The 12046-nt window shown below is 34.5% G+C and overlaps 1 protein-coding gene across 8 annotated transcripts in view; it reads left to right on the top strand.

The window, feature by feature from the left end:
- KDM6A (lysine demethylase 6A) overlaps nt 1–12046 on the top strand; it is a 185792-nt gene that overhangs the window by 146923 nt on the left and 26823 nt on the right. For all 8 annotated transcript variants that reach the window (XM_055563118.1, XM_055563117.1, XM_055563124.1 and 5 more), the window contains 6 exons: nt 3354–3483; nt 4768–4873; nt 5419–5624; nt 7961–8025; nt 8103–8177; nt 8707–8855. In XM_055563118.1, the coding sequence (XP_055419093.1) occupies nt 3354–3483; nt 4768–4873; nt 5419–5624; nt 7961–8025; nt 8103–8177; nt 8707–8855 (731 nt within the window). The remainder of the gene's footprint in view (nt 1–3353; nt 3484–4767; nt 4874–5418; nt 5625–7960; nt 8026–8102; nt 8178–8706; nt 8856–12046) is intronic.

Raw genomic sequence — 12046 nt, 5'->3', positions numbered from 1 at the left:
TAGACCTCTGGGGTTGCTTGGGTTATTTCAGTAAATCTGGGCCTCAGTTTATCTAATGAAGAGGCAAGAAAAAAATGCTCTGATAAATTGGAGATAAAAATCTTCTGAGGCTTAGAGAAAAGTTAGGATGGCAAATGGTAGGCAAGGCAAATGTAGGCATATTGTTTGCCATTTCTGTTCTGTTGATGGTATCCTGAGCTGGGCAGGGGTCCAGAACTTAGAAGAGGAAAGTGACATAGATGCAAGAGACTTGATGTTTATGGTCTAGGAACTTCATAACCAAAGATAATTAAAAGTATAGGCCAGTTTATCTACAGAGCACTGTTCATTTCTCTACCAAATGATAAGAGTAAATTTGAAAGTAGATTTAAGCCTGCCAGGTTCCTCTTTCCATGGGATTCTCCAAGCAAGAATACTAGAGTGAGTAGCTATTCCCTTCTCCAGGAGATCTTCCTGACCCAGGGGTTGAACCTGGATCTCCCGCATTGCAGGCAGATACTCTACCGTCTGAGCCACCGGGGAAGCCCATAAAATAATTGGGCAATGACTAAATAGCATAATCTACATTGCTCAGGAAAAGAGTTTCAAAATGGGAGAAAAGGATTTAAAATGGGATAATGTCTAAATCCTTTCCAGCACCTGCTTCTTTAACTTTAATGCCTTTCTCCACTTTGGATTATTAAGCATATATATATATTTGGATTGTTATAGTAAATACATTATTTGGCTTGAAGTATTATGAACAGTGTTGGCCACATACATGTTCAAAAGATAGAAGTCTCTTCCTGTTAACCACATCTCTGTCGTTTAGTGTTTTCAGTGGACAAAGGTTATAGTCACTATATAGAAGCTACCTATAACAGTTCCTTAAGGGAAATTCCTGTTTGTTTCAGACTTGTCCTCACTAGGCAGGTAGTCAGTGTTTGAAATATAACAGTTTGATCACATAGTGCATTCTAACTACCCTCTTATTTTCACATATGTGGTTAGTTTTTAAAGTGTTCGATATTTTTAATCTGACTCTTGTTGAGTTCATCTTACTGGTCAGTGCTGTACATCATCAGAAGGCAGTTACAATACTTTTGCCTCTTTTTTGGTTTACAGTTGAAATTGCAGCATCCAATGGCTGAGTCAGTTTCAGCTCTCTTAGTCGTGCCTCACTTTTTTTCTCTTAAAATAAAGGCAACTACATCTTTTAGTTACTTTCCCATTTGCTTTTTTCTAACTTTTGTTATAGAACTGTGCAAACGATAGAAGCAGAATTCTGCTGACTAATCAAACCCTTTATTCTTGCCTCATTTCTCAATGTCCAAACTGTTTTAGAAGCTTAAATTTTTGTGTCATGTGTAATTAGCATGAGATATTCTTTTATGGTACAGATTTAATACTTGATCCATATCCTTAAAACGCTTGGTCTAATTCCTCAAAATATTAATTATGTACTATACAGTACATCCATCTCCTCCTCTGGCAAACAAATTTTGTGTGTTTGGAGTGAAATTTTGTTTAAATTCTGAACAGTGTTTGATACATGATTTAGCATGAAAACTTATTTATGTGGCAATTGTAAATGAATATTTTATCTTGGCATTGGTTTAATGATAATATTTGAATTGTTTCTTTAGTAGTCCCAGCCAAGCAATTTTTACTGCTGTGGATTTTATGAATTAGTACCAGTTTTATACCTAAATTTAAGATATTAAATATCATATCTGTCTTTAAATGTACAGATACACTGTGGAGAATTATTGAAAGCTGGTAATGAGTTGAATATTCATTTATTTTACCTCTAACCTTAAATGTTAGTTGAACTTAGAATTTCACTTTTTCACTTTAATGACTATTTCATATACTTTTTTAAAAGAGTCAATTATTTTAAACTTATTTCATTCTTTGATACCTATCTTGAACTCTTGTTTTTACTTAGAGTTGTAGTTGAAAAAATTTAAAAAAGCGTCATCCATGATGCTATAGTGTAACATCTCAGTGAAATTTCAAGCCTTAGTTTTCATTAGTGCCAATGAGAACAGACTGGTTTGTAAGGTTTTTCCAGTGCTACAAAAGCTACAAAATTCTACTGCTAGAAAAACATAGCAAAATAAGAAAAAATCAATTTTATTTCAACCTTTATTGTTTATGATGAAAAATTGCTAGTTCCTTCATCAGTAAGTAAAATTACTAAGTTTTTTAACTCTACCATAATTACGATTTTCAAATTCATCTGAAATTTTAATATGTTAAGAATATTTGATATTTTAATGTAATGGTTAGTTTTGAACATGCAATAATTGAGTGAGGTAAATTAGTTAATCTGGAATGATTTGAAAGCTCAAAAGTATATCTTGCTGATTTTCTAAATTGGGTAGAAACTTTGAGAAATAGAAAATACCTTTCTTTTTCTTCCTTATACTAAAAGAATTGCAGTTTGGGAAAAATTTTACCATATTTTAATTTATAATTTAATTAACATACCATCATTAAAGAAAAAGAAACACCAAATATTAGTAAGTAATAGCTATAATAATAGAATGGGTAGGAACTATATGTTTCATTTTTTAAAATGGTGTCATTTGCTATAAAATATAGTAGGTTGGAGTCTTGCTGAATTTTGTCAAGGAGTTTCACAGAAAATTCTTTCCAACATTTGAGAAAAGATCTTTTCAGGTTTGAGAATTGTCACAAAGATATTCTTGTTATGGTTACTGAGATGAGACATAGGCAGAGAGATTTTTACTAATTATCTAGACCTTTTTTGGTCAAGTTATTGTTTTAACATTTAATGGAAAGCATCTGATGATGGAAGATGGTGAGGAAATTGGGGTTTGTGTTCTTTAAGTAAAGAAAAATTGGAAAAGACCAACAGTATAAGGAATATCATCAATAATTCATGTATTATAGTATCTCTTCTGGCTTCCCAGGTGGTTCAGTGGTAAAGAATCTGCCTGCCAATGCAGAAAAAGCAAGAGACGTGGGTTCGATCCTTGGGTCGGGAAGATCCCCTGGAGTAGGAAATGGCAACCCACTTCATTGTTCTTGCCTGGAAAATTCCATGGACAGAGGGTTCTGGCAGGCTGTGTAGTCCATGGGGTTGTAAAGAGTTGGACACAACTGAGCACACAGTATCTTTTCTATTATTTTTCTTCAATGGGAGATAGCTTGATTCCTATATTTACTGAAGTATTTACTAAAATGAGTAATTGTTCTCAGTTTTTTTCCTGGTGGATCCAAATCTTATGAATTTGTTCAACTACCCAGTAATTTAGTTAAGACTTAATTCAGATTTTTTTTTCTGTGTTCTAAATAAATGTACAGCTGATTTATTCTCCCTTTTTTTTTTTTTTTTTGTTTTAAAGGAACCTAGGTAAAAATGGCTTATCTAACAGTAGCATTTTATTGGATAAATGTCCGCCACCAAGACCACCATCTTCACCATACCCTCCCTTGCCAAAGGAAAAGTTGAATCCACCTACACCTAGTATTTATGTGAGTCTGAATTGACTGACTAGAAATAAATCAAACCAGTGTTTGCACCTACCTGTCTTTCGTAAGATCTTGCTTTAAATCAATATGGATGCCCTTTAGGAAGCATTAAAATTATTGGTGGCAGCTTGAATGTTTTGGGAGAAAATGATGTATTCAAAAAGATTTTGTAATAATAGCACTTAAAACTTGCCTTCTCAGATATTAACTGTAGTTATATTACAGTAGCGCGAAATACTTTTTTTACTACCCCCAATTTTTAACAGATTTAGGCAAAAACCACTTAAAAAGTAACTTTTTTGAAGTAAGCTGTGTTTTAAGTCTGCATTTTACTAGTTGTAAGGACCTTAACATTCATTCTGTTTTAACCATCTACCAAAAAAATATTTACCTTCCCCAAAAAAAGGTGTTCAAGAATATAAAATGCGATGATAGATATGTCATTAAAAGACTTAATAGATTATTTAGAACTGAGGATTAGTTTTACTTAATAGACATTTAGACATCTGATATAGGAAGTTGATAAGAGTTCAGTCAAAGCAACTCTTATTTATCTTTCTCCAAAATAGGTCCTCCTGCCCTATTTCTTTCCATCTTCCCATTTCCCCACTTCTACCCCAAATGAAAAATTTTATTGATTTTAAACACTGATTTTTTTTCTCTCCTTTTTAAAAAAGATCACATAACATAAAATTTATCATCTTAACCATTTTTAAGTGTATAGTTCAGTGGTGTTAAGTATATTCTTATTGTTTAAACCAGTTCTCCAGAACATTTTCATCTGGCAGATCTGAAGTTTAATACTCATTTAAAAAACAGCTCCCTCTTCCCTGGTCTCCCCAGCCCCTGGTAGCCATCACTCTGTTTTCTATTTGTATGAATTTGGCTACGTTAGATACCTCATGTAAGTTAAATTATGCACAGTTTTTCTTTTTGTGACTGACTTATTTTCATTTAAAGTGTCTTCAAGATTCATCTACGTTATACCATGTGATAGGACTTTCTTCCCTTTTAAGGCTGAATAATACTTAAACCGTTTTGATTTTGAAGTTTAAATTTCATCTCACGTGTTTTGTTCAAGATATAATGGACAAGAGAAATGTATGTGGTTACTATCTAATTCCAATTAGAATCAAAAGACATGGTGATAAAATACTATAAAATATAAAAAATAGAAGTAATGGCACATAGAATGCATTATTTATTTAAATTGTAAAAATGTGAATTTGGCATAATTTCTGAAAGGTCTGCTTTATAGAGATCTAACAATATATTTTAATTTTGCAGTTGGAAAATAAACGTGATGCTTTCTTTCCTCCATTACATCAATTTTGTACAAATCCAAACAACCCTGTTACAGTAATACGTGGCCTTGCTGGAGCTCTTAAGTTGGGTAAGCTTTAAATAAGAAAAAGGAAAAGTATGTGTATTTCCTTTATTATCTATTAACTTCTAAAGCACTAGCAGAAACTTTTTTCTATTCTTTTGTTGTAATTTTTCACATTTTCATTTTAATATTTTCCTGTCTGAGAGAGAGAGGGAAGGAGGGAGGGAGTATTACTTTTTTAATTCTGCTTTTATTTTTATGCTGTTACATAATTATGATTTAGGTTGACTAATAGAAATTTTTAATATAAGATTCAGGTAAAACTTGATATTACTATTAAGTAGCCTCCTAAATAGTTCTTCTCACTTTCAGAGATTGAATAAATGAGTGAAACTTCATTCCATGGCCCCTTGATTTTTCTCCCTCTGTTGATGGCATGACAGTTAGGTCCAGGGCTTCAGAGTGTGCAGAGGCTCTAGTGTTTTAGGAGAATTAGATAAGAGTACCATGAAACATTTTTCTTTTTTATTTAAAGGAAAAATAAAAGCACTTTAAAAAATATTATTCCAAATATATTTTTATTTATTAACTACATTTATTTATTTATGAAGACCTGGGACTTTTCTCTACCAAAACTTTGGTAGAAGCTAACAATGAACATATGGTGGAAGTGAGGACACAGTTGTTGCAGCCAGCAGATGAGAACTGGGATCCCACTGGAACAAAGAAAATCTGGCATTGTGAAAGTAATAGGTCTCATACTACAATTGCTAAATATGCACAGTACCAGGCCTCCTCTTTCCAGGAATCATTGAGAGTAAGTATTTACTTACTGAAAATTATTTTATTTTTGAGATTGTTATTTTATTTTATACTATTTTCCTTTGAAAGGGAGCTTTTGTAAGCATCTCATTATTTTATTGTTACATAAAATAGTTTTTTATTATTCTTATTTTTATAAAACACTTTATAAATGCTATCTAGTTCACTCTTACTACTAAGTCTAAGCAAACGTATGGGTTGATAAATACTGTTAACTGTCTAGTGAGGTGTCTCTGTTATTTCTGGGATATTTCTATTTAAAGAAGTGTTTCTTAACCTTGGCGTTATTCACATTTGGGGTTGGATAGTTCTTTGTTGTGGGGAGCTGCCCTGTGTATTGCAGAGTATTTAGTAGCTTCCCTGGCCTCTCCCTACTAGATGTCCGTAGCACACTCCCTATTCCCTATTCCAGTTTGGACGATCAAAAATGTCTCCAGACATGCCAAATGTCCCCTGTGAGGCAGAATTATCCCTAATTGGGAACTGCTGATATTAAAGGATAAACTAAGCCTCAAGTTTGCTGTATTCCTGCAGAGTTGTTTGTCTTATGCCTTCCCATTAAACTATCAGGTTAGTATTATCTGATATATAACTCTCCCAGGAAGCATTACCCATCTCAGTCTGAAAGAGAAAACTCCAAGAGAGACATAAATTATTTCAAAATACACAGAAAATTAAGGAACAAAACTTTGAAAAATAATCAGGATTACTATTAAGATTCATAGGCCTTTCAGCAATGAAGCATTACTAAAATCCTTTAGCACTGAAATGAGAACTTCGTGAATTCTCCTACAAAGTGAACATAAAACATCCATAAAAGTGACTTTATTAAATGTATTACTGAAACACTTATCTGTCTGTACTAAGTTGTTCTGTACATATCCCACAGCTGAAATTTAATATGTGCCTGCAAATCTTTTATCTGCAATTCATTAGATTTGCTTATCTTTGTTTAAAATTCTGCCCTGAGTTCACATTTTCAATCTAGGCAACATTTGTACCTGCTAATCATATGATTGTGTCCCTTTCTCACTACCACTCCCTATATCATATAGAGAAAGTCATCTAATAAAAACTATCCTGCAACTTATATGAGTTGCAGTAAATTTGTTGTTCATATAAATCTCTCTAGTTCAAACTTCTGAGATATTTCAACTCCATGGTAGTATTACGGTCAGAAAAGAAATAGCTAATAAGCAGGATTCAGAGATCATCAAGGAAATTTTTGGAAGAAGATGATGAGAGGCAGAGTATTTAAATAGAAATTGATCCATAATCAAAGAAACAATGCTTTTTGTGTGTGCTTTGGATACATGTGAAAAATTTAATAAATGTTTATAAAGCATACACATTTAAAGGGAGGGAGACAGAAATGTCACTAAGTATTGGAAAAGGCAATGGCACCCCACTCCAGTACTCTTGCCTGGAAAATCCCATGGATGGAGGATTCTGGTAGGCTGCAGTCCATGGGGTCGCTAAGAGTCTGACAGGGACTGATCGACTTCACTTTCACTTTTCACTTTCATGAATTGGAGATGGAAATGGCAACCCACTCCAGTGTTCTTGCCTGGAGAATCCTAGGGACGGCGGGGCCTGGTGGGCTGCCGTCTATGTAGTCACACAGAGTCGGACACAACTGAGGTGACTTAGCAGCAGCAGTAGCATACCTAAGTCAGAAATTGTAGAACAGAGGTAAAAAGATAACCATGTCAGTGACAGGGAAATCATAAATAATAGTAATATTTGCATTGAAAAGCTCTTGTATTTGTCCAGCATTTAATTTACTTGCTAATGTTGTGTTTATAATTCACGTATAATTCATTTTGAGGGAAAAAAGATTTATCCCAGAAATAACTCTCACATTTGTCCATAATAAAGAATAGAGAAAATCTTACCCTCTGCCTTTCCATATGCATTGCATACATATATGATTACATATACATGCACACCTCTGTTAGTTGAGGAAATTTATAATCAAGGTTGCCACTTCTGGGCATCTCAACCTAAGTTTCCTCTCTTGAAAGTGGGGAGGAATGGAGCAGGAACTACAGTTTTTCTCTATAGAGAATCAATAGTTTTTCTCCTTATAGGAGAATATTAGTAAGGAAGACTCTGTGGCTGGTGGAGGGGGTTAGATACCATGCCCAGTGAGTTTTGACTTTGCCTGGCTTTCTATTTAATGTGGTCTTTGAAGAAATTTTCATGTGAGAGAGGTCTGTAGAAACTTAGCTTCAATATTCCACCATTGATCTGTATGTAAACTTTTCAATTGCATGGTAAAAAGGTTGCAGAATAAATACTAAGCTGGAATTCTTTTTGCTTAATCTACAGGAAGAGAATGAGAAAAGAAGTCACCATAAAGACCACTCAGATAATGAATCTACATCTTCAGATAAGTAAGTAATTTATAATGTGCACTTAGTATTTCTGTTTAAAAGGCATGTTTCTAATATTGTCTCTCTCTCTCTCTAAGTTCTGGGAGGAGAAGGAAAGGACCCTTTAAAACCATAAAGTTTGGGACCAACATTGACCTGTCTGATGACAAAAAGTAAGTCTTTCTAGTAGTGTTTCTGTTAACTGATACAAAGAGGTGTCCTGTTAGCATGACTGAGAATTGTCTAGTTTCCTCTTCTGTTTTTTTCCTTGTCATTTTTCTAAATTAATATGCAGGTTTTAGCCAAATTATTTCTGCTAGGTTTTACAATTATTTTCTTTGACTTAAAACTCTCGTATACATTTTCAAGACCCTTCTATATGTTGTTGCACAATCACAAAATTATAATTATATAAAAATATATTTGTAAAATAAAATTATACAACAATTATAAAAACAAGGAAGTCAGTTTTTTTCTTTAATTTTTATGCTTTTTGTTAGGATGTTTTCTTTGCAAAATTTAAAAATTTAAGTATTCCAGAGTTTTCCTATGCAGAAGTAAAATATTTATAGATTTGATTGTTTGCAGGAAGTAAAATATTTATAGATTTGATTGTTTTTCTGATTGGAACTTAAGGTTCTTAAAGTTTTTTACTACACATATTTATAGCAGGGTTTCACTCGAACTGTTTTTTTATTGCAGGTGGAAATTGCAGCTACATGAGCTGACTAAACTTCCTGCTTTTGTGCGTGTTGTATCAGCAGGAAATCTTCTAAGCCATGTTGGTCATACCATACTGGGTATGAACACAGTTCAACTATACATGAAAGTTCCAGGAAGCAGAACACCAGGTAACTTTTATGAACTAACAGTTGACACACAAATTGATCAAAATGTGAACCATGCAAAAGAGACCTGGATTCTTTTCATTTATAATGAATGAAACTGGTAGAGTTGTTTCTGTTACAAGATATGACTCTTGAACTGAGCTCAGATTATTAATATTTTTCCCCCCTTGGTAGTATCTTTTTAAAAATGTAATATCCCTGAAATAACAACAGTGTAATCTGGAAACTTGATCGTTGGAGTATTCCTGGGAAAAGAAGTCCCTGTGACTTAAAGACTATTTTTGATCCCATCTACTGCAGAGTGGCAGGGTTGTCCTAAACTTTTACCACAATCATGATAAAGAAATATGTTTTATATTATGGCAGTGCAAAAACAGTTTTTTGGAATAATGCATTTTCTAATCCATTGCCTTCTATTTCATCTAACAAAGAAAGTGTACGTTGCAATCCCCTTGTTGGATTGCAGTGTACAGTTTACAACAGCACTTGATGTGGAGACATTACTAGCCTCGTCCTGGTGTCTAGTCCAGATTTTACCACCAACTAGGCTTGTCACTCGGAGAAGGCAATGGCACCCTACTCTAGTACTCTTGCCTGGAAAATCCCATGGGCGGAGGAGCCTGGTAGGCTGCAGTCCATGGGGTCGCTAAGAGTCGGACACGACTGAGCGACTTCACTTTCACTTTTCACTTTTCACTTTCACGCATTGGAGAAGGAAATGGCAACCCACTCCAGTGTTCTTGCCTGGAGAATCCCAGGGACGGGGGAGCCTGATGGGCTGCCGTCTATGGGGTCGCACAGAGTCGGACACAACTGAAGCGACTTAGCAGCAGCAGCAGCAGGCTTGTCACTTTGACAAGTCACTTTTCTTCTCTGGGTCTTTTTTATCCATTTGTAAAATGAAGTTACGTTAGTTTTAGACTTAGAATTCTGTCCAGCACTAATATATCATGTTTTTTGTGCTCCCTTTGATTGATATGAAATTTCAGAGGGTGATGTTCAAAATATTTAACAATTAGGATGGGTGTTGGTGATGAAGAGTTTAGTTATACCAATGCTGACAGGCTGCATATCATCCTCAGGTGTTTCTGTTTGCTCCTTGAAGTAGCCATGGTTTGAAGACCAGATTGTTTCATTCTTTATTACCTGTTCATTGAATTGTACCTAAAAATTGTTTTAAGATAGGCCTATGCTTGCTTCTCAGAGAAGGCAATGGCACCCCACTCCAGTACTCTTGCCTGGAAAATCCCATGGATGGGGGAGCCTGGTAGTCTGCAGTCCATGGGGTTGCTAAGAGTTGGACAAGACTGAGCGACTTCACTTTCACTTTTCACTTTCATGCATTGGAGAAGGAAATGGCAACCCACTCCAGTATTCTTGCCTGGAGAATCCCAGGGACGGGGGAGCCTGGTGGGTTGCCGTCTGTGGGGTCGCACAGAGTTGGACACGACTGAAGTGACTTAGCAGCAGCAGCAGCATGCTTGCTTCTGGGTAAAGTAGGTCAGAGGTTCCCAGTTCTGGCTGCTCATTCTTTTCTAATAAGCTTTTAAAATATGTGTAGTTGACTAATATCTGGAGATCGAGAGCCGGGCATCCATATTTAAAAAAAAAAAAAATAGAAGTTCTTCAGAGAATTCTAGTATACAGCCAGGATTAATACTATTAGGCTGTAGTTTGTGTCCTCAGGCCATTGGAAGCCCAGTTCTGTGATATTTTATGAATAGTTGAATAAAGTAGAAACAGTTCTGGAATAAATGGTAAAAGATCTATCTAGTCCTTACTATGTCATTTAGACACCAGTGTAAATGCTAAGCAAGTTATTTGAATTCTCTGTAGTTCATTTTTCTTATGTATGTTGAATTGGATTGATTCTATTAAAATTTATTTCAACTAAAATTTTCTCTCATCAATTAGAATTATTTTATGCAAATAGTATTATCCTTATATCAAAGAATGCAGTTATTCATTATAAATCAAGGGGGAAGCAAACTTGATAGATCACTTACTTGTCACTTCTGTCTAGAATGTTGGGGGTTTTTGGTTGGTTTGTATACAAGGTATAGTTTTTCAAAGTGTCCTATGGAACCTTAAAGAATTTTCTAAAGAATTCCCTTAAGGTAGTGCTATCCAATAGAAATATAATGCAAGTCATATATATGACTTAAATAGACTTAAATGTGACTTAAAATTTTATAGTAACATTAATGAAAAATGAAATTAATTTTATCCTAGTTATTACCAAATAATCTTTTTAACATGTAATCAATACAAAATTATTGAAACAACCCCTTGAAATACAGTATATACTTTGCAGTTATTGCACGTCTCAGTTCACATTACCATATCTTAAGTGGTTATTGTATTAGACAGCTTAGTATTAGAAGAAATGTTCATTAGTTTGGTTCAATTTTTTTAAATTGCTTTGAATACTTTTTCGTGGGACAAGCACTTTGTTCTTGGATTTACCTAGATAAATATGTTACCTGCTTTAATGGACTTTATGATCAGCCTATGTTCTAAACTAGAGATGCTCTCAGGTTCTACCCTAAAAGGTTTTTAGTTAGATGATGGGATCCCAACGTCTCTAATTACAGCTTAATTTTACTTAGAGTCCATGCCATGAATACTTCCAGCCATCTACCTGTGATAAGAGACAGTAGTATTACAAGTACTATCTTCACATTATGCTGTGATACATAGAAGACTAGGGTGTTGTGTGCACAGAGTGTGGCAAGAGCAGCTACATTTTTATTAATTGAGATGAAACTCATATAACAAAATTAAACCCTTTGAAGTATGCAGTTCAGTGACATTTAATACAGTCACTATGGTGTGTAGCCATGACTTCTGTGTAGTTCCAAGACATTTTCATTAGCCTGTAAGGAAACCCCAGACCCCTTAAGTAGTCATCCCATTTCTCCCTTCCTCTTAGCCCCTGACAACATCTAGTCTCTTCTTTCTAGCCGTATAGTGTTACCTGTTGTGGATGTTTCATGTGAATGGAATCATACAATATATTGCCTTTTGTGTCTGGCTTCTTTCACTTAGCATGTTTTTGAGGTTCATCCATATTGTATCAGATGTTCAATTTTTATGGCCAAATAATATTCCACCATATGGATATAGAACAATTTATTTCATTCATCAGTTGAGGGGCATTTGGGATGTTTACTTTTTAGCTGTTATGAATACAG

Source organism: Bubalus kerabau, chromosome X, assembly GCF_029407905.1.
Source record: "Bubalus kerabau isolate K-KA32 ecotype Philippines breed swamp buffalo chromosome X, PCC_UOA_SB_1v2, whole genome shotgun sequence".
Taxonomy (NCBI): domain Eukaryota; kingdom Metazoa; phylum Chordata; class Mammalia; order Artiodactyla; family Bovidae; genus Bubalus; species Bubalus kerabau.
The sequence above is the reverse complement of the archived record's forward strand: the minus strand, read 5'-3'. Positions and strand labels throughout refer to the sequence as shown.